At 37.8% G+C, this 27,690-nt stretch overlaps 1 protein-coding gene across 6 annotated transcripts in view; it reads right to left on the bottom strand.

Annotated features, from left to right (window-relative positions):
* Nucleotides 1-27,690, bottom strand: part of SLC10A7 (solute carrier family 10 member 7) — a 146,012-nt gene that overhangs the window by 82,853 nt on the left and 35,469 nt on the right. For 5 of the 6 annotated variants that reach the window (XR_004356859.1, XM_032686610.1, XM_032686611.1 and 2 more), the window contains one exon: nucleotides 14,701-14,739. Coding sequence is in view for 4 of the 6 variants with exons in the window: in XM_032686610.1 (XP_032542501.1) it covers nucleotides 14,701-14,739 (39 nt within the window). In the remaining 2 variants the exon portion in view is untranslated. Of the gene's footprint in view, nucleotides 1-14,700; nucleotides 14,740-21,567; nucleotides 21,722-27,690 lie in introns of all 6 variants that reach the window. The other variant, XR_004356860.1, reaches the window with a different exon arrangement.

The raw sequence follows: 27,690 nt of genomic DNA, 5'->3' as shown, positions 1-27,690 counted from the left end.
CTGAGCATCTCTAATAAAAAAAAAAATCCCAGGCTCTAAAAAGATATTATTGTAAGAATTATACTGATAAGGTTTCTTCTCTCCCCCTCTCTATTACTTGTGCCTGTACAGTGGTGTTCAACACATTATAAAATGGGATGGGAAGTCAGCAATGCAGCTCGTGATAGTGGTGGTGTCTCTGCAAGATGCTACTGCCAGCACAGATACTGTATGAGGTTATGGCCTAAGCAGATAAAGCTGTATGCTACACTGAAATATTTATACTGTCAAGTGCAAATCTAACAGTTCTGTATGTAAAATAGTCAGTTATGTGCACAACTACTGGATCACAGTGTAAAAATCTCCTTTTGTACATGTCAGTGGAAAGCAAAGAAAGAATACATCCTTTTGAGACATCCATGGTATTTGCCTAATACAGAGTAGATGTAGTTATTTATGCAATAGCTAATCTAAGGTAACTCTAGGTATGGACACAGTCACACTGTATTTGTGTTCTAATGTAGCATAGTGATTTTCCACACTTTCGTTCTAGAGTGAAAGTAAGCTCAAACAGAATTAAAAAAAATTAGGCAAAAAACCCCTTCCTTTCATAACCAAGCCCTAATTCTTAGAATAACATTTTCAGAAAAAAAAAAAAAATTAAAAACGTCCACACGCTTTTAATGTACCCACACTGTACCTTCACTATGCCAAGCATGCACAACCTAATCTGCACCACAGTCCCTGAGTGGCAGAAAGACCAATGGTCCCCCCCTACAAAGCTCAAGCATGAGAGAAGATAATTCACTACTTATAAATTCATGAAAATACCTCAAAACAGTTCTCTAATTTACTAAATATCCATTGAAATAATATAAATACATAGGTGATCAGAAAGAATCTTAGTGGCACAAGGCATGCCTCAGCATCTCAGTCCAGCTGATTAGCTTTTCACCATGATTTAAGCTATTCCCTGTAAAACCTGGAGGATAGAGCCCAAAGCCTCTACAAGATTATTGCCTGACTATCCATGAAAACTGAACTCTGAGTTCAGTTCAAGAACTTCATCACATCAAGTCATAAACCAATTACTTTTCTATTGGGATATTTGTGAACAGAATCAGTCTGAAAAATGTAATTCGGAAGTTTATCGCTACAGTAGCTTTTATTGATGTTAACACCCTGAAGAGCCATGTTCCCATCTCAGCATAAACATGTTACGTTAGTGCTATTTCTTAAATGACTACTTGAACAAAGCCTCCTGTATTTCTGATGTCAAGAAGAAACCATGGTAGGGAGAACAACAGATAGACAGAAGACGCCCAGCAATCGTGCCTGGGGAATGCGCAGGACAGCTGTGGTGTGTTCACCTTCCTCCTGACACAGGAGCTTCCAGGTAGGGGCTGCCTCAGGACAACCCCAGTCCTGTCTGAGCCAAAACCTGCTGTTCTTCCTTCTGCACGGAAGCCAGCACAAACCAGGCACTCCCCAGGGATCTGCCGATCCTCTCTCGCTTATCCAGTATATCATCTTTATTTAGACCTCTCACTCTCCAGGGCTCTCCTGTCCCAAAACCCTGCTCTGTCACAAACCTCTTTTTAATCTGCTTGGACATGTCAGTGCTTGACTGAACTCTGACGACTGATGGATGTCCCCCCTTGCTAGTTCTCCAAAGAGGAAGAAACTTCTTACTCTGACAGGGCTTTAAGAAATCCATGCACCAAGTATATAACAAAAAAATTAACCAGATAGCCTAGGGACAGTAACTACCCCTGCAGAAAAACACACCTAGACATCTTAAATCTACATCTCACTATTCCAGGGTGTTTGAACAGCTCTATGAAACAGATTGATAAGATCGCAGTGTTTCTTCTATCACCGATGTCCCTTCCTGCTCCTAAAAGAAAGCACAATAATTGGAAGAGGCTGTTGAGGGGTTTTAACAGCCTATAAAATAATTCAAACAGCAAATAAAACAAATTATACCTCTTCCCATATATTACAGACTATACAGTTTTCTGTATAATATTTGATAACGCTGGCTTGGGATGTTCTCAATACAAGTTCAGCTGGCACTGGACTGTGCAGTTGTCTGAATTAGCATAATAATTTTAATCCCAAGAGTTAAGAGAAATCAGATTGAAAAATAAAAAAGGAGCCAGCATAATGCTTTGTAAGCATTTATGGTGCAATAATTATGCCACAGCTTGATGTAGTAGGACTCTCATAATATATTTTTCCAAATGTCTTTGGAGTGACATATTCCATTTTGACAGACCTTTATGAATGAGGGGAAGAACAGCCCTCTACTAACTCCACTTCAGGGTAAGCAAACTGAGATAGTAACAAGGAAATTCTATTTTAATTCTCTGACTTGAATACATAACACATTGATCAGATTTTGAAACTGGAAGACAAAATGGCAGACAGACCAGCTTTGCTAGGAAGCCCACACTGCAATCAGAAGCATGAATGAGGGAGAGGAAAAAGAAAAAGCATGTAGCAAAACCATTCTTATACTTTTATTAATTGAGTGACTAAGCTAAGCAATAAGGCAGCACTCTATAAATATTAGGCCTCATCTAGATTTTATTATTTTGCAAGTTGTTTGTGTTACATTGATGCTCCTAGTTTACATGTTAACTACCTACTAAAAACATGGAAAGCAATAGTAATAAATATATTTTATACATGAGTTCACGTAACAGTTTTTTGTTGGGGACTCTATACAGTCTATAAAATTAATCTGCTCTACGTTAATTGGCCTGCAAAGTAAGGAAGAGGGATAGAAGCTGTTTTTCAAAGTCAATGACCAGAAAAACCTTACTGAAATGCTATACCGAGTTAAGGCTGGAGTAAAATTGACACTTATTTTGCTAACTGCTCCATTATAGTGCATTAATCTGTATTATGAATGCACCAAGTGGTCTTTCTGGAGACTTTGCACCCACTGTAGGGAACTTAATTCTGTAGCACAGGGAAAGATACAATGATTGTCACTGAAGGAACACAAGTGTGTGTCTCTAAGCACCAGTTATCAGAAATAAGAGAAAAACTGAGCTAAGTCTAGGTGCCTGTGGGTAGAGCTGCATGAAAAACAGTGAAACATCTGGGATTTATTTGTTCTTAAGGAAAAAAAATTAAGTAGATGCATGCAAAACACAACCATTTGTAGCCCTTTTAAATTTCAAAAGACTGGTTTGCTAGCTGTATGCTTCCCAGGATGCACTGAACAGACAGCTGAATATCTGTTCCACTTATTACAACCAAGCTTTCACGACCATATACAGAATATCTACGGACCATGGACCTCCAGCAAGAGCAGAACTGCTGCCAATACAAATACCATGCCCTATGAGCTGATGGACAAAACAGTACTGTCTATTTAAAAAAAAAAAAAAAAAAAAAAAAAAAGGCAGTTCTTGTACAACAACATATTTTTAGAACTAGCAGATGCAGGAACTACTTACTAAGAAAAAATCCTGCAAAAGTTATCCTTCCTTTGCAGTCATTCTAGATGATGGAGAATAGCACCATATCCCTGTTACTCATCCCTCCCACCAGCCAGTGTTGGGCTATTGTGGGGATCCTACCAACACTGCCTGCCTCTTGTGCTGAGCAAGGTACTCAGTAGTGCTCCTCACTTTCTTAAAGAGACTCCATCTTCCAATCCACTTCCAGTTCTAATTTATCCGAGAATTAGACCTCCTACAGATTGATTACTAGCTCCAGGCACCTGATAAGTCATGACAAAATTAAATTCACAGGCTAGTACAGTTTATTAGCAGGTTACTGAGTTGTTGAAAGAAAACCCTCACCCCTCTCCCAGTGCCTTCTTCCCAAGCTTCACACCACCCATACAAGTGAGGGGCCTGTACGTCTTGGAGCATAATATCCACAAAAAGCCTATGAAGTCCAGAAGAGACTGAAAATTACCACCTTATACTACTTTGACAGGAGCGTGCTGAAAGATCAACCACAGACGTCCCAGTGTCTGCAGATTTGTACAGCAACACTACTAACATTTGATCTTCTTCATCTATAGAAACTGTATTTACCCACAATTGTGTGTTTGCACTGCATGTGCCTGTAAAACACCTAACTGGCAAATAAATTTACACTGTGGATATATCTACCTGCATTACATATTTTCTTTCCACAGAAAAACTCACACAATGAAGCAAATTCTGTCAGCTGCTCATCACATACTGTTAAAGAGATTACAGGAGGGGAAAAAAAAGTCATAAATGCCCAAGGACCTTCTCCCTAACTGCTGCACTATCTCACACAATAAAATTAATAATTTAGCTATCTGAAACTTCACATGTGCAGGGCACTGCAAGTAGACCAGTGGCATTTTCACTTCAAATTTATATACTCTTTAGTCAGTGTACTTAATCTGCATTTCTAACACCTGCTTCAGTCAGCTGTGAAGTGCAATCTTATCTATAAAATTTTCTTTCATCTTTGCACTGTCCATCTAACAAAAAAAAATTTATGATGGTGGATAATTATTTGACTTTTAAAAGGATATGAAACTTTTCACATGTTTTTTGATCATTGCTTGAAAGACATAGTCGTATATTTGACACTCCATTTTATTAAAAGGTTTGAGTTTTTTAGAACCCCTGGCTTTCACATTATTCATGTTATCTAATCCTATGTAATATAGTTCTCCTTCAAACAGTTAACATTCAGTAGTAAAATACAGTAGTAAAAATGTGGGAAAGAAAGTAGACCACAATTAAGCAATGAGGCATGACAAGATGTGCATTTTCAGGCTATTAGCACTTGCCTCAAATGCACCAGGAGTTGGAATTTTCCACTCAGGTGGGCATCAATGCTACCACCTATATCATACCACAGTACAAGGTGATATATGAAGAGTATGCAGATGGGGTGAAACCACATGCAGCTTTCATCCTGTGGATTTACGTCCGGCAAAAAAGCTGTTCCCAGTCATGCATGGGCTCAGTCAGGTTAAACACCTGAAGAATGAAGTTATCCAATGAAAGTGTCCAGTGTTGAGCTTTCAGTACATTGGTTGAAAGACAGAGGATCATATGAACATCTGGTCTTTATATATTAACACACAAAGTTTTCTATTTGACATGATCACCCAATTCGGATACAAGTAAAAATAATTCTTTTCATTGGGAAGTGAAAAATAGCAAAGTTTCAAACGTTTCACCCTGTCAGAGCTCACATACAGTCTTTTTGGGGTGTGACCTCACTTTGTACAGCATACTGAGTTTGTCATAGATAAGTCAGATGATCATCTAGTCTGATCTTCCATCAGCTAAAGAGAAAGGACATCACATAACCAACTCTTCTTGCAACAAGACCTTACACTGGAGGTGACCAAGATGGTACCTTCAGAAAATATTTTAGAAAAGGATACAATCCTTTGTGATACAATCTCTTTTAGAGAGTAGAAGCAACAAATAAACTATTTACTTATTGCAGGATAGTAACCAGGGGTAGGTGGGTGGAAAACTGAAATGAAGGTGGAGGAAACAGGATGCTGGGAGGTGCATTTGCTCACATGTCATGGTAGAAAGGTAATAAACTGTGTAAGCAAGCCTGAGCCGCAGGGAATTATCTCCAAGATTGTTTGGATTTTGTTGGGGTGGGGTTTTGAAGTGCTTTGTTGTTGTTTTTTGTTTGTTTATACATGAAATTAAAATGACAAATTTACGTCACTGACAGAACAGTGCTACAAGAAGCCAGGTAATGACAGACCATAAACTAAAACACTTCACAGTAACTGGTCTTCCCAAATTTGTGCCATTAAGGACAAAAGCTGAGGGTTGTTATGAAAGAAAATAAAGCAAAATAATAATGAAGGGAGCCTCTCAGCAACAACACAAGTACAGCTATTAAAAAGAAATCCTGATCTATTCCTGAAGGATCATGATAGTTTCCCAAAACTGACTTTTAAAAGGCCAACAATAAATAATAAACACAAATTTCCAAAGGAAGCTCCAGTTTTATAACCATGCCTTACTTGCAAAGACTTCTTGAAAGCTTTTGACCTAACCTCTGGCACTTCCATGAAGACAGTATTTGTCACCCTGACAGCAAGGGGAATGATTTCCAGCCCCACAACTTACAGTAATAATGACATCCCTCTTATTTTCACCCCTAGAGACTGAGGAGTGCCTATTCATGGACTGCTGAGTTTCGAACAGGCGTTGTTAGGTCAGATGGAGAAGAAGCACAGAAAAAAATCCAGGAAGAGCTTTAACCTATCCTGGGCCAAAAATCAAGCAGCTTAATAACTTAATGTGTTTAGGATATTTTTGCTCCTCCAAAGAGGCAACTTAAGGTAAAAGGGGCTTAAGCATCCTTATCTCAAGGAAGGGATGATTTCTCCCCACTGCTTCTCACCCCAACACACACTTTTCTCATGTAGGTGACTAAAAGCTGCAGCACAGAGGAAAGAACATCGTTCCCTCTCAATCAGCAGCTAAAACTTTGGGGGAGAACATTAACAGCAGATTCTAAAAACATTTTCATTTCCTTTTGATGAATTTTTTAAAAGTGAGGGAGAAAATTATATAGTTTGTGCATTTCCAAATCTGTCTGCAGGGAACATTTACCCTTAAATCAGGCCAAATGACTACATGTTTGTGTACAACCACAACCCTAGAGAAATGCAGAGGAATGCATCTTCCAGTATTAAAAGATACTACAGAGAGGGCAAAATAAAAAGCAAATTGTCTTTCATACTGCCTCCCTTCTCAATTTCTCCTTCATGCACCAACCTACCTAACATAAAGGATCAATAAAGTCAAACATTTGGTTCCCACAGACAAAACTAAGTACTTGCAAGAACTTTAAATCTTGTTTTACAAATAAATTGTTCAAAGTTTCGTAGTGTAAATTTTCACCTTTTTAAACAAGGTACACAAATATATCTCCAAGTATTTGTCAGAACCAAATAAAGCAGCATTTCGATAAAACTAATTTCAAGTGATATGACACCATTCCATGACACAAGGTTCAGTGACCTAACTACAAGTCAGACATCCTGATCTCACTTTATAAGAGAACAAGTGATATTTCTTCCTGTTAACTTCAGTTTCTCTGATTTGGAGGGAAAACACAGGAAACTGTTGCAAAACAGAAGACAAGAAAACATCACAAATTAGTACCAGAACCTTTCAACTTTATGATCTGCACACAAGTTCCACCCTGGGGCAATTGTTTGTGGGTTTTTTTAAGTCCTGACCATTAAAAACAGTAAGTAGAACCAGAAAAAATAGCCCAAAACATGTATATTCTTTTGACAAAAATATTATATTTTCACAGTAAAGAGGACAATGATTTTGGTAATTATGACATAAGTAACCTTAGACAACAAACTGATTTTATGCTAAAACTGTGTATCAGCACAGATTCGATTTACATACTAATCCAGCAAATCACCTGATTATTTAATATTAAACACATATATTTCCTTCTCTAGATGTTCTCCAAATGATAGTTACCAAAGTGTAAATCTTTTTGTTCTGTAATTCATTAGTTTTCATTTAAAATGGAATCAAGCTTTTTATAAATTTCCAGTATTCAATCTCAATTAAGAAGAGAGGTGACTGTACCATAGTCACATAGGCACTTTCATTTCCAGTTTCCCCACACTGTGATCAGAAGAAAGGTGCCAGATGAGAAAATTTCAGGTACTTTGAATGCCCAGTCTCAGCTCCTGAAACTTCACTCCGTTGTACTTTGCAATTCATAGGTGACAAACAGACTGGAAGAATAAAGTTGCTTCAGTTCTCACTCTCTCTTTTCAAATTGCAACAAACACCCTGAATTCTGCCTCCAAATTTTCTCCAGCAACTTCCACTTTTGCTGCTTGTTTTACCAACTCAAGAAATGCTACTGGCACATACATCCTCAGCTCTTTCTTACCCTAACAGCCTGTTAATCCATAAAAACAGCAATGATGTGTTAGGATTCAATGTACTTTCTCGAAAGCTATCACCAAGTACCACACCAAGAAGAGTACTAGATGAGGTTGCTGAAAAAAATTCTATTTACTGATAGCTGTCATAAGGGGAAGTGGAAAAAGCAGAAAAGCAGAGAAAGCAGCATACCCAAATATATTTATCTTTAGGGACATAGTAGTTCATTATTTTTGGGCTGTGAAGATAATATGACGAGATACATTTAATGGCCTACTTATTGCTACCTTTAAACAAACTTTTTTTGGCAGAACTGGCTGCTTGGTCCCATAAGACCAAGCAAGATGAATTAAATGATCAGCAGCAAAAGCTAATGGGAAAACTAAGAAAGCCCTAAGCCCAGCTACAGCCCACATAATTTATATATATATTCGACAGCTAATGGTTTTATTTTTTGTTATTATGTAGATTTCAATGCATTTTCCTCTTAGCCACTGGAAAAAAAAATTCAGGGACTAATCACTGGCCTTCTAGAGGACACACTTTTTTGAGTACTTGACAGCACATTTTCATTCCTCCTGGTTACTGTTACCTACCCTCCTTCTCCCTAACATTTCAAAGAAAACCACCAGCAGTGTTGTTATTTGTTTACTGGCTCTCAGTCTGCTCTGGCTGACCGTGTAAATCCCTACTGACTTAATTGGTCTTTTCAAATCGACTGTGGCAGAGAGATCGCACAGTAGGTGTTATAATACTCAGATTTCCAGTTATCCTCTCTACCCAATTTCTCTCAATCCCTTGGGAGCAAGATCTCATTTACTTCTCTTTGAGTGTCACACTTTTACACTTACTTTGTTTTTTGGTTTTTTTGTTGTTTTTTTTTTTTTAATTTTAAAGGCATTCAGCATTCCTCATGGACAAGTAAGGTTTTGTTTACTTAGCAAAAAATTCTGTATCTTATTCTAACTGCCACCCACTCTGTCAATTTGGTTTAGAGAAAGACAGAGAAGACCCATGAATGAATATTGGGATAGGTGCACATGCCTGGTCATCCCTCAAAACAAGCATCTGTGTCAAGGTCTTTCTTTAAGCTCATGCTAAGGGGTCTCTTCCACAGTGAGCTTTGTTACTCTCCCTTGCTTGCATCAAAATACTACAAACTAACTCAAACTCAGGTATTAAACCAAGCATGCTACACACTGGAAAAACAAGTACACAAGGCCTATGTGTTTTGAAAAGTTACTTGGCAAACCTGGAAACAGACAACAATGCCCAACCTTAGACTGAGATTTCAGATCAAGCTGCAGAAATCAAAATGAGGATGTTAAATAATGACGAAAGAACCAAGCACCAGCCATAAAATAAGAAAAAGTTACAGTAAGGCAACACAAGTGGTTCCCAAGATTATTTAAATTCCATGGAATATAAACTATCCCAGTCAGGTTCATAATATCTGGTCCAAAGGCTTGTTCCTGCTGAGATGTGCCACTCCCACTCATGCAAAAACCCATCCTTCAAGGATGAGGTGGCTTCCCAAGTGGCTGATTAAGGGAGAACTTGCTCAGGACTTTGAGAAGTACCCAAAACAAATTCAGAACACAGACCAGCAGCACCACTGTACTGCTTCACAGAGGAAGAGGAGACCACTTCCAAGAGTGAGGTGGCACTCCATAAAGCAGCTCCACTTTGAAATTAAACAAGACTGAATTTAGAATTCAGCACCTGTTGTGAACAGACTTCCGGGCAATATTTTCTTGTAAACAGCTAGCACAGTAAAAAGGGAATCCCAGATGACTGTTCTGCCCCTATTCTTACTGCAAAGACACAATTAAGAGGGAACAACGGGGTATACAAACATTTGCCTGATTTTAGAATAATTTTTACAATGTTTGTGCTAGAAATAATTAAATCAGATAAGAATACTTATCCTTGAAATATCTAAAATTAAAAAAAACAAATAAACCTAAGCCATTCAACATCCATTAAGGTAAAATAAAGTAAATAAATTCAGCCAATTGGTTATTTCCATATGGTTGGATTTCTTTAAATATAATGAAATCATTGCTAAAAAATCCATTGTTATTAAAATAAAAAAGTTGGCTCAGCCTACCAAAATTAGATTTGTAAGTTGCTGGTCATTCCCATAATTAAATCTGTGTCACAAATTTGCAAGAAAAATGGACACTATGACTAATGCATTTACTTGCTACACTAGTGCTGTCAGGCTGTGTAAATCATTATGCCTGCTAAAGCAGACTAGATAAGAATTCCATACATTTTCATTAACTGACTAAGCTTTGTGTATATGTGAGAAGCTAACATTCCTATTCTCTGCTTGCTTTAGCTTTCATTTGGAAGACAAGGTAAATAAAAACACCAGCCTTGATCTGATTAGCCACGTGGCTGCTCCAAAAAATTATTTGAGTTTTTTTAACAATATGAATCAGCTCTGTCCTCTCTGAAAGACAGTAAGATAAAAGAACAAACCCACATATACTTAGTTTGGACAAAGGAGATTAATGGAATGATGGGCACCTGAAACAGGTTTCTCCCCTCAGACTGAGTTAATGTAGGCTGGACACATACCTTATTTCATCTAATATATTTCAACAGAGAAAGCAAAGCTAACCCAAGACAGCATTGGAGGAAGTTTCAACCAACCCTTTGATTTTTCAGCTGCCCTTTGTGCTGTTTGCTCAGGAGTGCAATGGTCACCAGAGCAAGTTCCCCAAATCCTCTCTTTTCCTCTTGATTTCCTGTCACCACAGACCTTTAGATCTTGGTTACAGTTCTTTGCTTAAGGTCAAACTGATGGCTGTTCCTTTCATACTTACTGTTAGTAACCTCAAGGCACCAAAGAATCAGATACCACTGACTCACATCACAAGCTGGATATTCTCATAGATTTCCAAGCCCACTGTCTCAAGGAAAAAGGAGATTAATGACAGGTAGAAAGAGATTAGACAAGACAAGTCTAGTCTAGTAGTGCAGAGCATTTTGTGAGGACATACTGTTCTGGACTTTAGGCCCTCTCCTTCCCCCATGCACCTGGCATCATATTGTCACTACAAACTGAGAGTAGCTCCCAACCAAGCAAGCATCTCCACTTCAATGCAAGAACAGCCTCAATGACAGGTTACGCCTGATGAACAAAATCACAGTTGTTGCCACTCAGGCAAACACCATGGAACAACCATCAGCACAGCATGTTTTGCAGTCTCCTGCCTATTGCTCTGTGGTTTGGACAATAACAAGCATTTGGTTTTATCTTTTAGAAGCAGAACAGAAATGCTTAGGAAGCATGATAATGCACACAATGTTAAGAATCTCAGCAGACTTATACTTAACATCCCAGGTAATTTCTTTAGCTTTTAGGTGCAAAAGCATCCTCTCCTACAAATGGAAGCAGTTACCTCAGTGCTCTCTATCTCAGCAGATCTAAGCACGCATTTGTGTGCAACCTTGTGATAACCAGCCAGCCAGCATTAGTAAAACTCTATCAATTTTATTAAAACATCATTAAAAGGAAAAGCTGAAATCATTATGTTACACAATTATTGTAAACCAAACTGTTTAAATGAGGGGAGGAGATAATGATATTAACTACCCAACTCCAAGCAATCCTCTGTGGTACGAGCCTAAATATTCTCTTGGCTGAAATTTATGTAAATTGAATTCATCTATCGTTAGTTATTACTAATCTAGCTATATAAAAACACTTTTCTGCAACAATTAGTTCCTTCAAACACTGTGTTTTAATTAGACCTGGGACATTATTAAGATAAGTCAATAAAATAAATATGTACAGTATCATTCCATGCATTGTTTTGTCTGCATATTTATATGAATATGGGCTTTGGTGGAGTTTAAAAGGAATTAATCCAGGGTTGGTTGGTAGTTTTTGTAAATCTCTGTACTGGTGAAAACACCTCCAGATGCTTAATCTAAGTGTATTTCTGCTCATTAAGACATATTTGGTATTTCTACATTTTGCATATCACAATGTGTTCCATTTCATCTGAATAAATTCATCCCAGTATAATTCTAACATTATGCTGAGTCTTCTCCTGCAGACACTTTGTTCTACAACTTATTTTAATTTAACTTCTCGAGGACCATTTCCTACTCTTAAGGGGATAAAAAAAAAAAGAGGGGGCAGAGGGGGCAGGAAAAGTAAACAGCGTAGCACATCTTTCAGCCCCTTTAAATCAGCCTGTTTCACACTGTCATACACAGGCACTGCCCCACAGGGCATAGTCTGAAAACAGACAACACACTATCCTGGCTTTGTCAGGGCTGCCCCCACGTGCAGCAACCTGCCCGTGTGCTACACATGGTAAAAAGGAACATAAGAAATATTTCAGCCTTGCCAGGATCACAGCCTTCCAAATTATCTCCAGGACACGTATAACTGTAAGGGTATGGTCACACAGCTATATAACTGCATCTAAGCCTATCCACATACTGCTCATCATCAGACACTGCTTGAAAAAATGCAAATGTGATTTAGATTCATCATGAATTACAGATGTAAGAAATAAGAGTTTGGCTACGGGTGGTGAACCTAAGTTAGGTACCAATATAAACTGATGGATTTTCAACACCACCACCACAACTAGGACTTTCTGTTATCTCCTCGGAAACAGGCCAATTATTTTTACATTTTATAGAACACTTCTGACTTCAAACCAGTGTGTGTGTATGTACATACACAGGCACACACACACATATATTTTTAATGTTTTGCCAGTTTTTCAACAGAAAACTTACTTTGTAAGTGACCACATGTTAGTGTTCCACATCTGGAGCCACTCAATTAAAGGCCATGTAGACCTACAGCACTGTGAAACCGATAAACAACTCTGACTACTTATTACAGTCCCTGGCTTACTATTACCCCATTGAATTTTTAGTCATAAGGTTTATCCTTCTGTAGTTGAAAAAGTTTCTAAGAACAAAGCTTTCAGTAAACATATTTGTGATCTGTTTTCTGTCATAAATACATATTCCCTACATACTAGAATATCACAACAAGCAAGTGTGCAGACATATTTGTAACTTAATGGTGGCCAGTGCCTGTACAATTTTATTTTTAAAAGATCAGCCGGTAATGTGGTTTCATTCTAGATGATATTTCATATTTTTGAAAAGTCTTGCCTGGGAATTTTTTTAAGAAGAATGTTTACTGTAATGCTGCTCCAGGATTTCCAAAAATGAAGTGAATGAAAAGTGAGGTAATTACATGTAAGCAGAACTTTCCAATGATCATGAACTAAGATCAAAACCAAAATTAGGAGTGTTGCACGAACACATGAACTAGCTCAGCTTCTTTCACTGAGATTTCTTCAAAGAGCTAAAAACAGGTACTAGAAATTAAAAACCTGTCTATGTTGCTTTACCAGGAGCCAGTACTGTAGTCAGATGCAGTGCAGCCTAAATTCTTTTTTTAAGTCAAAAGACATCTCCTAATGTCAGCTGAACTGAGCCTTTGGGTATTCATGCAAACCTCTTGAACTGAAAGCCAAGGACAGCAAAGAAACTGGAGCTCATGCCAAGCAACGAGGGAAAATATCACGCACACACACAGACTCAAGAGCTGCTCCAACACTGGGATTCCACAGTTTGAGGCAGAAAAAGCCTTCTTCCCGCTGGAGGAGGAGATGATAGGTGACAAAAAGGACAAGTACTTGGGAATTGATATTTTAAAATTGTGAATCGTCACCTATACCCCAAAAAAACTTACATCCACCCTCCTAACTTTAACCTGGTTCCTCAAAAAAGCAGCAGCACAATAACTTCAAAATGCCACGTGACTTTCTCTATTGGCAGTACAGTTTTTCATACTTAAAATCCTAAATGCCAGCTTTTCATAAAAAAAGCAAAATTAATTATTTTGTATTTGCAGTTTTGATTTTAATTTTCTAATTTGAATTCTTTTGTCATTATTCGTTTTATACATCACAATCCTCCTTCTGGGGACACAAGACTGGAATCCCAAACAGACACTTCTAAATGTGTAAATTTAAGTAAATAAGAACAAATTCAATTATTAACTGCCTAAATAAATAAAAAAATCAGTCATAGTAGCTTGCCAACATATAAAATAATTTTTTATTTAATGTTCATGAGTACCTCTCTAAAGAACACATCAATAAAAGAAATCTATTCTTCCTTTCTTCATAGATACATTTAGTGTTCTTTACAGTGTCCTTTCGAAATGTTTGTACACCATGAGGACCGCAAATACTGCTTTTGCTTTTTAAAGAAGCAGTTACATTTCCAGCTGGATTGATTGCTTTCCCATATCCAGCTATTTTAGTGTGTTCCTCAGAGACACTGAGTAGCTCCACTGACAGTAAAATATGCTAAACAAATGACAAGTCACTGAGTAAATTAGCATCTACTCTCTGATCAGCTGGGTCATGTTTTCTTTTCAAAATCCATGGCCTCTTGATAGAAAATAATGAGTATTTGATGGGCCTTATTAGAAAAATCAATATATTGATGCCCATGTCTGAAACATCTGCATAATAATAGATACTGTTAACCCATTAAGGAGAAAATTAAGATGTGTTTACACATTATTAATTTACCATGAGCAGAGACAATTTATTCACTACTTTTCTCAAGAAAAGAATTTGTAATATCTGTATTTAATGGCATGGTGACATAAACTGAAAGATGTTTCAAATTTTTTTTGCCATTTGAATGGTAGAATTCCACCAACAACCATGTGAAAAATACAAACACACCAATAATACTGTTAAAAATAAGACTATTAAAGCACTTCTGTAAATACTGTATTACTTACCAAAAAACTTCCAAAAGCGGAATTAAATATAGCAGCTGCCTGAAGAATAAAAAAAAAAATAAATATCACCAATGGTAAAATAGCTACAGTACAAGAACAAAATGTTATTCCCCTGCCCAACAAGCTATCACATTCTCCAAATACACACACACAGAGACCATTAGGCAGTTAGCCACTGCTTAAAAAATTGCCAGTGGCCTGTAACTTATGAAGACTGATAGGTTCTAGTTTATGCATTCATAAATAATGCGCTGAAATGGACAAAAGCAGGAGGAGAAGAAAATCCTTGCCGATAGACTGAAGAGGAATATCCACAAGAACCAAGAATATTACAGAGAAGCTTGGTCTCACTGCTTTTGCTCTAATTTGCCAGGAACATTTTTATATATTGACATATTAATTGAAATAAGCATAATCTGATTTAAGTAAAATGTTGCATTTTCATACACTTTTAACAATCTTAATGTGGCAAACAAACTAATTTAATAGTTCATCATTAAAGTATTCACAGAGATAGAGACGTTTTTGTAGTTTGACAGACAAATTTAAAATAGAAACACCAAAAAACCCAACAAAAAAACCCACAACCACAATGACCCCACATTTCTGAGGCCAAAATGTCACTGCTTTTTAACACCATAGTCTTTTAAAATAAGAAATAAACAATTTTGATACTGACTTTATAAGTGTTTGTGCTTACCTAAATATCCGGAAAATATATGGTAGCAGTATTATTTCTTAATATGAATTCATTAAATTCCAGGAAGTTAAAACTTGAGTCTTGCATAGCTTTCCCCAATTACCAAGAAAGAACAGAAACTCTTGTATGGCAGCCAGTCTGATGATGAAAAGCCACATAGCAAAGATAAGAGGAAAGGGAGGAGGGAAATGTACCATTTACGTGCCGACTTAGAGTAGAGTCAAATTAATCACCCTGGACACTTCCAGCCACAGATTAATAACAAGTGGATGCTAGTGAGTTTAGCAAGTTTGAATAAAGTCCAAAATCAGGGTAGGAGCCGTAGCTGAACCTGCCTTCTGCTCCATAAGAGGATGCAATGAAAATGAATGGGTAATGAGATCCTTGGCTCTAGAGAGCTTAGCTTTCTTATTCAAGTTCATAATTAATTCAAAGCTTTGATAATTTCATTAGATTCCTCTTCTGTTGGCCCTATCAATAAAAGATGGCACTGGACCACGGCTCCTCAGTGGCCCAAATACAAAAACAAATGCAGACTGGGAAACCTTTGCTGACTTGCTTACTGACAGGGACAATGGCATATGGCACTCCATGTTGCGGAGGGAGCATCTGAATAGATACAGCTAAATAAAACATCATAGCTGACAGTTGTAAACTACAGTAACATATTTTAACACCTCTTTCTCATCAGCATTTCTTTTTTGAACATAAAAAAAAGAGGCACAAGTCCAAACAGCTTCTCTTGCCAGAGATCATAGCTTTAAGGAAGAGTGAGTAGTTTAAACAACAATTCTTCAACAAGTGTGAATTAAATCAGGATTTTCTACCTGTATTTGAACCTGTGCAGCTGATACTTTCATGTAGCAAGGCAGAGACACATTACACTCATCCACATAAACCTAGAGCATGGCTACCAATCCTGATTTGAGATACATCTAGAGACATGACATTTTTTTTACTTAAAACAGGCTGCAATTCCACTTCCAGGAGAAATTCTGTACCTGAAAAGGTGTTAAGGAGAGATACTAGATGGTTCTACAGTGGTAATACTAGATGGTGATATTTTGGCCATCATCAAACTTTTTCTTTCTTCCTTCCTGATCCATCTAGAATATTTCTGAAATTTTTAAGTATTCTCAAGCACGTAACACATACTAAGACAACAACCCTGGACAAATTTTATGCCTCAGTTATTCAGCCAGTCATGTGCAAAAGTTCATGACTGGTTCAGGAGTACACTAGTTTGCAATGTCTAATTCCTTTTCTCTAAAGTGTCAGAAATTATCCATAGCAGATGATTAAATGCTCATTACAGGCAAAAGAAAAGAAAAAAAAAAATCAGGAAGACTGCAAAATAAGTTATAACCATTCAGATTATTTGGCTCAGTGAGGGAGGACTTACACATGTCATTTACTCTATCTGCAGTTCTCTTTATAAACATTTCCCCTGCAAAATAAACTTAGAAGTAAATTTTTCTCATAATCACAAACCTGGGGCTTATATTTGTGATTCTGGTTCAGCTTAAACAAACTGGTAGTAAACTGAATCAACTGCTCCAATTTGTAATTAAACATACCTAGTAGCATGACCCTGTAGAATTTAAACACTTTTGTGCTTCCAACTCCCTTCTATCAAGAGGGATACATACCTCACAGGGCATTGTCAAAATTAATTCACTCCTTAAAAAGCACTCTAAAATCCTTAGAGGGATGATACAAGTAAACATTAATGCTGACACATGATACAGCCAAGCTCTTAATTTTCTATTTGAAACATTTATTAGTCACTATAATCGTATAACTTTTTTTTAGTGTTTGCTCTTTTTGTGCTTCAACAGATATCAGGTTATCTGCAGTCTGCTTAAATGAAACATGAAAACATTTACGTGTCTTTATAATACTCCAAGTTCAGATTTGCATATGTTTGCAAGCCATTCATTGCAGTTACCACTAATAAGAGGAGAGAGTTCTTTACAAAATCAGTGGTAAGATCCTTTCAAAAGGTAAATGCACAGCCATGTATTGAAATGTAAGGTCAGATCACACTCAAAAGCAGCAGTACTAATAACTCGACAAATTATTCAAGCTTTTATCAACTCAGAGGCGTGGCTGGGAGTCAGTGCCAGTATTCCTAACAGGGCAAGTGCAGAAGAGCATGTACAGCCCCACTTGACCTTACAATAATACACAACTAGCTCCACTAAACAACAAACTTACTTATCATTAGGCAGGTACAATTTCAGTCAACTCTGTTTTCTCAAGCCCAGTGCCACCCACACATTCTCATGGTCTCCATTTCCAGAAGGGACTGGCTGGCACTTCCGGGAGCACTTCCAAGTGGGAAGTGACCAGGTCACCTCTGAAGGACACCTATCTGGGAGTACTCGGCAGAAACTTTCCTTCTCTCACACCCGAGTCTAACACAAAGCTTCAGCCCTCTCTCTCATCTTATCCTGGAATACATATGTATGGAAAACACTGTTAAGACTTGTAACAGTGACAGCAAAAAGATCCAAGACAGTCCCCACAGCAACAAAGGTCAGGAAGAGACGAAAAAAGGCAAAGCCACAACCAAGGGGCTGAGCACTTCCCCTCAGCTGTGTACCCAAATGCAGCAGAAGTACACACATGTGACTGGGCAGCAAATCAAACAAGCATGTCTAGGTTTTGATAGCATTAAACACAGAATACATTCTGAACTCTGTTCCTTTGCCTTTTATTTTAGTATCAAACTAAAGTATCTTGGAATTTATTAGACTAGAATATCTTTTGATAATAATGCAGCCTGACTACTTTAAAGAAAATATACACTGGCAGCATTTGGAACACCTGGGTCAAACCCTAACATTTTATCATTATCAGCAGGATTCAAATGAAATTGTTGATACTCAACTGGAATTTCCTCTGCTGCAGAGTACAGAGAAACAACAGTGCCTCCCTCATAGCTTTGTATGTGGATCATATTAAAAGAAGTAAAAGACTTTTTTGCCAATATGTATATATTGTTTTACCACTAAAACATTTGATTCTAGAGTGTCACCTGGCAGCCTTTAGGGAGACAACTGCCCCTACACTTCCCTCCAGGAACCCCATGGTTGGGGGAGCACATGTTATGGACAGTAGTGTCTATCTGGCCCTGAATGGTCCCTGCTCTGTGGAAAGGTTATTTCAGGGCCAAGGCCAAAGAGGCAGAGTAATGAAGTTAATTATTGCAAAATTAAATGCAACTACATCTCATATTTGACAGGGAGAAGAAAGAAAAGCAAGAAAGAAAAGCAAGAAAGAAAAGCAAGAAAGAAAAGCAAGAAAGAAAAGCAAGAAAGAAAAGCAAGAAAGAAAAGCAAGAAAGAAAAGCAAGAAAGAAAAGCAAGAAAGAAAAGCAAGAAAGAAAAGCAAGAAAGAAAAGCAAGAAAGAAAAGCAAGAAAGAAAAGCAAGAAAGAAAAGCAAGAAAGAAAAGCAAGAAAGAAAAGCAAGAAAGAAAAGCAAGAACAAATCTAAGAAAATGATGGAAATTGTTTGACTGAACAGTACAGAAACAGAAATTTTATCCACCCAAAGAGAGCAGTGCAGTTCAAGAAGGTGGAAGAAGAAGGCAGGACATCAGCAGTAGCTTGAATGAGTTGGCAGAGTCCCTTTAAACAACTCTTTCAATCTCCTATTTAAAAATAAAATCTCGTGTGAGTGTTACCACAGCTCATGTCTTAACTGCTGTTTCCAATAATAAGATGTTACAGCTCTGTAGAAAGCTATTTGCCACAGCACTGTTACTGCAAACAGAATATAAATATACCTAATAAGGTTTAATCTGTGTTGCTGTTCATAACTATTCATCTGAGTTCAGACAGGGAAAAAAATATATTCAAGTTCCTGGTTTTGAGCACTAAATTGAATCAGGTGTCCTCTTCTCTTACGAAAATTAAGTTGCTTTTGTGCAAGAGTGTTTTAATGAGAACAGAGCCTGCCGACATTGATAAATGGGAATGACACCAGAGAGAGCATGTAAGCAGGACAATATGTGCATGTTACAGTCTTACAGGCTATTTTTCACTGACTATCCTGAATGACTTCGCTGTTTCTTAAGGGGCCTATTAATCTCAAATTTAGTTATTACACAACGTTTATTTGAACATATATTCTGTGGATGATGACAGTTAATAAAGGAAATCTTTTACAAGCTGTATTTTTACATATTGTTCCAACTGCAGCTCCCAGTCATTCCACTGTATTGATGGAATAACCTAGTTATGATGCAGCTTTAAAAAAGGCACATATATTCAGATTCCTTTCTAAGCATATGGGGACTCTTAAATAACTGTTAAAATGCATATAAAAATCCTGCTACAGCATGGCAAAAATGAAAGAGGCAGTGCTAACTGCTCAACAAAATCTCTAGCTGCCCAATTGTCCCCTCAAAGGCAAAGCACATGCCTTTTTAACAATGCAACATCATCTTTGAGAAACAAATACGGTCTAGTTTTGACTCTTGGAGATGTATATACACTCCTTACTGAATTCAGCAGAAGTTGAAGTATGCATCTTACACATGAATCCGGCCCATGTGTTGTATATGTGATAGGGCACCTCAACAGCAGTATTTCATTTAAAACAAATCAAACCAAACCAAAAAAACCCCACAAACTCACCAAAAAAAACCCCAAATCAACAACCAATCACACACACCTCAAACCAAAACAACAACAAACTAATCCCTCCAAAACCCAACAAAACCAAGAAAAACCCCACAAAACAACTCAAAACCTCCCCAGATTTTGATAATAACTGAATTTTGACTCCAAATAAATCTTATAAAAAAAATGTAAGCTGATGTTCAGAAAGTCTCTTATAAAAATACTGAATTGCTCTAATTATTTTAGCGGCATACAAATGTAAATAACCTTATCCTCTTAAAAAACAAAATCATGACAAAATCCACACCACACACACAAAAAACCTACACCCACCAACCAAGGAACTTCCAAAACACCAACAAAAAAAATTATCAAAGCATGGAGGGGATTATGATTTTATCCATTACCACGTCGCCCATGGCCCAACGCAATTTGTTGAGGGGGAAAAAGACACCACCTAATCCTCAACTCACCTCTAGAGCTGTGCTGACAAAATGAAAACATTTCTGTATTTCAACCATGTTCAATAACCATCAGTTTTACGGAAATGGCACAGAAAAGGCATCAGAAAATAAAAAACAGAATAACTAATACATTGTTTGCATTTCAGCGGGGGAACATCATCCAGAGAATGATGTCCTCTAAAACGCTCGTTGAGCCACCCAAAGCTGTGTACGCTATGGATTTGTTCTGGGCTGGCATATGTTGCCATGGCCTGAGTAGAAGTTCAGGATCCAAGGGGAAAAGAAATGACTTTTTTCAATCAACCACGGTCCATTTCCTTTTGATGATGAGAAGGGCTGTAAGCAGAGACAACCGCAAATATTCTCACCTCGTCCTTGTGTGACAGTCCTTCACCAGCTATACCCCAAGCCCAGCAGTACCCTGAAGCTGATGTTCCTGTCCCCCCATCAGCTGCAGTACAAAAACACAAGATCACACTCACAAGACGCTGTTGGTTCCAACATCACACATCCCAATAGGCCAGCGACCTGAGCATCTACAGTGCACTTTTGAACACCAGCATGAATAAACAGAGTCAGTTCCTCTTTTTTCTCCTCTACTTAAAAATTATAAATGCAAACATTAAGATTAGTGCCCAGTGCCAGTGTAAACATTCTCACAAGCAGTGATTTAAAGCTGGCAGACTTGATACAACGCACGCTTTCTCATACCGGTACATATGCGTGTAAAAACCACGCTCCAGCATCTGACCTACTCCTCCATGAAATTCATACGGTTCTGACATGCCAGAAATCTCTGAGTTCCTGGGAAGGCATACAGCCAAACTTTTTGTATTTTTCCCTGAATGTGAAGTCCATTTCCACCATTTTCCTAAACAGGGGGAAACAAAGTAAATTCCCCCTTCTACCTACATACTCTAAAGTACAAGCCTCAGCAAGCCATACATTTGGGTTGTGGAACGTGATTAGAGGGCAAAAAGGAAAGAATCTAACCAGACACTGACACTTTGGTAGGAAAACTACCCACAAACCTCATGGACATCATGCATTTCTTAGAGACTCCAGGTTTATTACCTCAGCAGTGAAGACACTGGCTCTTGCACCAGAACAAATGGACTGCTGAACAATGATTTAATAAAGAAGGCTCAGCTGAATGGTGCTATACAAGTACTGCCAACTTGTTCCTCTCTTATGGTCAAACACTTCATAACTGTAAGTGACTTTCTCTCTAAAAAAAAAAAAAAAAAAAAAAAATTACTGTGGAAGGTATCCTCAAAAGGATACAGAGCAATAACAACCTCCCAAACATACTTTTATTTAAGTTCACATTTTCTGAGATCTTAAGCTGTGATAAAAACACTTAAAGGTCTTGTCCCCTGATTCTCCTGGAGACACATCATCCATAACATGATTAGAGGTCTAGTTAAACAATGCATCCCACAACTCCAAAGAGTATTACTTCCCTGTTGAAGTGAAATGAAAGCACAAGGCCACTTTTTAAAAGGTGCCCTTTGCATTAACTGTAAGGCTGTGCCTGCACCAGTATTTTTCTATAAATATCCCACTGTCATATTGCTTTCTGGGCAGTTAGTAGCAGAACCAGACATTTTAACTGCTCTGCCATCAAAACCAGCTCAGAATAGCATTGTTACGAAAGTCACTGTCGCAACTGCCACTGGTAACATCTTCACCATTTGTTGTGCAATGCCAGCAGATGGGAAGTATAACAGTAGTGCAAGCCAGGTGCGTGGGAAGCCTAGCTCAAGCATTTGTAAAATAAAAATTAGCTCTGGAGCTCATGTCAGAATCACAGGTCACAGTTAAAAGATAAGGAGATTTTATTTCATCAACACATCTCTGTCCATATCTCAAAGAAGAACAATTTCTTTTTTCCTTTTTTTTAATCTCTCTTTTTTTTTTTTAACCTAGCCCAAAGATTAGGCTTTACATTAAGCCAGTATTATATGGTACTGGAAATTCCCTTTTTATGAGCCCAGGCAAATCTCTGCACGCTGTAATATTGTGGCAGAGGTAGAAAGAGGAGTGAAAGAAAAATTATATACTATATGAAAGAGACCAGCATAACAGCCACAGCCTGAAGGTGAAAAAGGAACAATCTTGATGCATGCAACTGCATTCTTTTAAAAGCTGCCCACTTACTTTCATCCTCTATATTAGCAATTCATATAACCGGAACTTACACATACACAGAGTGAGAAAGTGCCTAAATGTGCATCTTTATATATTACATATCCCTAAAACATGCCTAAGGAATTCAGTGTATGAGTAACAACTGAAGGTCAAAGCTCTCTTTCTCTGAAAACAAATTAATTACAATGTCAGTATTTATCACCGCCCTTCTTTTGAAACATGCCCCAAACATCTCTAAATTCTAATCAGTTAGTTGGCCCCATTTTCCAAGTGGATCCCCAAAGGGGGTAAGGTAGAGGAGGCTAGTCCTTCATACAGTGCAAGGATTAATGCCAATCAAGTCTAGGGACGTGGTTTCACAGCTATTTGGCCATCTGCAGGAGTACATCATGAACTACAAAAATCCTGAAAGTGTTCTTTGGAATTTTCATTCATATATGTATATATTTATTATGTAAACAAATATATAAAATATGTAGTAACTCAAGGTATTTTTATTACTTCCTTGAAATAGTTTACTTTATTCTAATGGGGCAGAATGCTATATAGTCATTACTTCTCTAAAGAAAAGGTGGAGAGAAAACATTAAAACCTATAGGTTTCATGTGCAGAATTCTATTCATGCTCACCAAAAGCTGTGCTGGTTGTTAGACCACAAAATGCACAAGCTTACTAGCTTATTTTACCACCCAAAGTCACAAACTTGCTGTTCACGTCAACTGTGTACTTTGTGGCACTGTTCACTGACCTTTCCATTGGCATCCATAGTTGGTTGGAAATTGGAATACCCAGCATAAGGGATATTCCAGTATTGAAACATCTGCTTTAAACCTAAATTCTCTCTGCCTCTAGAATCACCACTTTTCACCTCATGTTTGAAATCTTCTTTTTTAACCATTTCGTCTTGGTATTTTGCTGCTTTCAGATGAATTTCTCCCATGCCTTGCAGAAGATGTGATTGTTGCCACACAAAGCTTTTCAGCTGGTCCACAATCCAGCACTGTTATTAAAATCTTAGGGTGCACTGAGAAGACACAGCCAGGGAGCACTTAAGTTACACTGAAAACAGTGGACTGAGTGAAAATGATTTGTTTGCAAAACTGACCCAGGTTAACCTGACCTGAAACAAAATGTTTACATACAGATTTTCCTGAGAGAAAGTGGAAACACTTCTACAAATTGCATATTCAGGGGGAATAAAAAAAAAAAAAAAAAAAAAAGAAAATGGAAATTTTCCCAATTTGAAATAGTTTGTAGCCCAAGTTTCCTACTCCTAAAGCAGTTACTAAAGAATATGTGCAGGTACAAAGCAAAAGAAAAATAAAAATGAAATTTTTGAAAAAGCATTCAACAAGAAAGCAATTACTTTACAACAATGCACCTGTTTTCCAGCATTTTGTGGTTCAAACTATCTTCTCACCTTACTGATAAACTGTCAAGATAAGGACAACATGTTCTGATTTGCCCACAAAGAACTTCAAGGAGAACTTGACAAAGAAATCAATAATTTTGTTTGAAGTACAAAGGCTCCAGCAGAACGCAGACACTGCTGCTACCCGTGCTGTGATGGTTATTCACCATGGGCACCGAACGAGGCAAGGGTTATAGAAGCAAAATTGTCTCTGCCATGCCCAGAACATCTTCTATCTGCACAGTCAGACCAAATTAAGTGTGCAGAAGCAATCAGGACCCAGAGTTGTTTTCACCACGTAGTACTTCAGTAACATAAGATGCCCTATGATACAGAAGTGGACAATACTGTGTAGGAAGTGCATTCATGACTGCCAGGTCAAAAGTGAGAGAGATGCCAAATTTGCTGCACAGCAGGAGGTACTGATGCCAAGAGAGACACACCTTCTTAATAGCAACACAGAGTAGCAATAATGTGAACACGAAGGTAAGGAGCAGAATTGGGATATGCAAACATGCGAAGAGCAGAAAAAATCACCTCAAACGCTAGAAGCAATCAGAAGTCACATCTTCAACAAAAAGCAAGTACCAGCTAATGCACAAGCACATCATCTATCAAACAATTTTATATCTGACACATTAGCTGCATTTTGTAAAAACAGCTCTCACTTTAAAAAGTTTAATTTAGGTTAACAGGAATTTCTTTGACTAGTCTGTGATCAGTACTTTGGGGTGTAAAATAGACAAATAAGCATGTTACAAATCACATCTGGCTGGTATTTCGAGTCAAGTTTTGCCACTAATAGAAGCTTGATAAAAGGCAGAGAAAGACTCAGTATATCAGGTCATATCATCATCAAAAAGAAAAAAAACAACCAAGCAAACATCAAAAACCCCATACCTGTTTATGGAACAAATTTTCATCTCTCACATACATTCATTCTAAAACCCAGTCTCTGTTTAGCCAATTCTACTGCAGGAAAGACCTCAGAAAAATATCACAATGTCACCATCATCTCGTTGAATCAAAGTTCAATTTGCTCTAACACCATAACAAATATATTCTTGTAATCTGTATCTCTCTTGTAGAAGTATCAACAAAATTCAGAGTGATATACTTATCTACAATATATAAAAGAATCATATCACCACTATAAGCTGTAGTGTAGCAATATAGTGGCAGAGCATGAAACAGTAATCAAAGTCCTGAAAAATACACCATTGTCAGCATTGTACACTGGTACCAGTGTATTATAGCACCTCTGTTTGAAATAAATCAACCTAAGTGCCTGCTTTGGTAAGCACTTCAAATTCACTGTACATCAGCATTAGAGGGGGGTAATGCACAAAGAAACAAATCAGGAAATGGGACTTGTAAATAACAATTCAATTAGCAGATTTATATTACTCATTTCCTAATAAACTTTCTACCCACACCTACACGCAAACCCTCCTACAGCCTTCCCCCCTTCATTTACATATCTGTGCAGGCCTGCTCTTTTTTCTTGCGAGCCCCTTTGGCCTTTCAATCATGAAGTATATTACTCCACTGTCAGAGCAAAGCAGTTCCTAACAACAGGGAGCCCAGCTGGGATAGGAAGAGGGCAGCAGGCTCAGGCATTAACATAATAATCCAACTGTGTTCCCCCAGGCCCTTAGGGCACACAGCATATTAGGCAGCCCTCCTGTGCCGCCGGGGCGGAGGCTGCCAGATCACCTGCCCATCAACCTGTGGCAGTCGCTCCACCTCAGCCGATCCAGCTCCTGCCAAGCCCCCATGCCCCATTACCTTCCCACAAAGGACACACATTCGTTTTCCATGTCTGCTTAACGCACCTGCTGCACATCCTTATTTACTACTGGAACTTGCCTTGCCATGTCACTTCCAGTTCCCCGCCTTTTAACTTCTGGAAAGTCTAGGGCTTGTAACAGGACCTACTGCTGCTTCCAGCAGGATCCAGGCCTTGAAACAAGATTTCAAATACAAAGTACTACTCTCCAGGTGCAACTTTCAGTCCTATCTATCCTCTGGATTCTTCCCTGAAAGAAGGAGCAGGAAAAAACAAGAAGGCAGACACATGCCTTTGCTATCTCTGTGCCATGCCAACCAAGGAAACCAGTTTAGGGTGGGCTTGCTTATTCTTGCTGCAGTTTGTAATGCTGGAGGATTTTCAGCAGCAAAACTATTTCACAATCTTTGATACAAGGCCTGCCACCACATAGGACATGGCTACTGATTAAGGAACAGAGCCCGTGACAAGGTTTCAGCTGTACAAATACACACGCTATAATGATGATTTCAGATGCAAGACCTATGAGACTGTCCAATTTAAAGAAGGCTTAGAATTGTACTACTCTTCTCAACAAACATTTCTTAATACCTGAAAAATATTCCCGCATTTCAAATGCTTTTGGTAGCAAACTACAACTCAGAACACTAACTTGAATGTTCTCTCTATTAAGTCCTTAAAAAAAAAAGCTTACATTTATTATACAGTGTATTTCAATGCAGTTCTCTTACAAGCCCTTTTATTTACAGTATAGATGCTGCTTGTACCAGGTACTTAACAAGAATAATAAACACACTTGCCAGTAAAAGACAGTATTTTCTTCATATTATACATGACAATCTCAAAGACTACTAGGAGAAGAGCTTTTGGTTCTAACATAACTTTTATTCTCATTAAAACATACATATTCTCTAATTACCCTTAACAATGGAAGGCACAACAGAAATGTAATACAGTCTTGTTAAAATAATGCTTTACAGACTGTACAAAGCCTGATTTACTTGATCACTTGTGATCACTTTGTGAAGCAAAATTTCCCTAACCTCATTAATTTTCATTTATCCAGCCCCCTCAAAGAAGGAAACATTCAGAAGCAATTCTGTATTTTATTTTAAATGCTTGGGGTTTATATTATCAGTACAAAGAAGAGTAATCCATGTCACAATGGCCTGTCAGAGAAAGACCATGTAAAGTAACATTAGCTACAGAATTTAAATATTTTAGAAAGCAATCGTTACACAAGCTCTGCCTATTACCATTCCTCGAATCCATAATGGTAACAAAAAGTATACATTATGAAAATTGTGTCACATTTTGAAAACATTTGCTTACAAGCAATTAATTTTCACAACACAGACATTCTTTTCTGCCACCACGGTGATAACTTAATAGCAGCACATCCCTCTGAACTGGGAAGGGGATGCAGTTAAAAGCCCCCTGCATTGAATTTATGCTGGGTCACGAGGTCACCAATAAAACACTAGAATAACCTAGGGAGTTTACGAAATATTTCAATATAGTCAAGAGTCTACTTACAAAACCACAAGCTCATATATTACTATGAGTTGATTTAGATTTTTAGGATCTGCAATTTAGAGAGGAAGAGCTTTGTCAACTGTCTCCTGATCGTTCCACCATCATTGTTGGCATAAAACTGAACAGCACTTCGAACATTAACTACAGCTTTTGTCCTTCAACACCTCTTAATAGAAATGACTTCGGTTATCAAAAAACCAGGAAAACGAGCTGACATTTTTAATTACAAGAGATCATAAGAAAAATCCCTTGAACACTTGTAACTTTCTAGAGTTTGTTCTAATTAAATTCCTTTCTTCTCCAAATTATA

The sequence above is a fragment of the Chiroxiphia lanceolata genome, chromosome 4 (assembly GCF_009829145.1).
Source record: "Chiroxiphia lanceolata isolate bChiLan1 chromosome 4, bChiLan1.pri, whole genome shotgun sequence".
NCBI lineage: Eukaryota > Metazoa > Chordata > Aves > Passeriformes > Pipridae > Chiroxiphia > Chiroxiphia lanceolata.
Note: the sequence above shows the minus strand (reverse complement) of the source record. Positions and strands in the feature narration are given on the sequence as shown.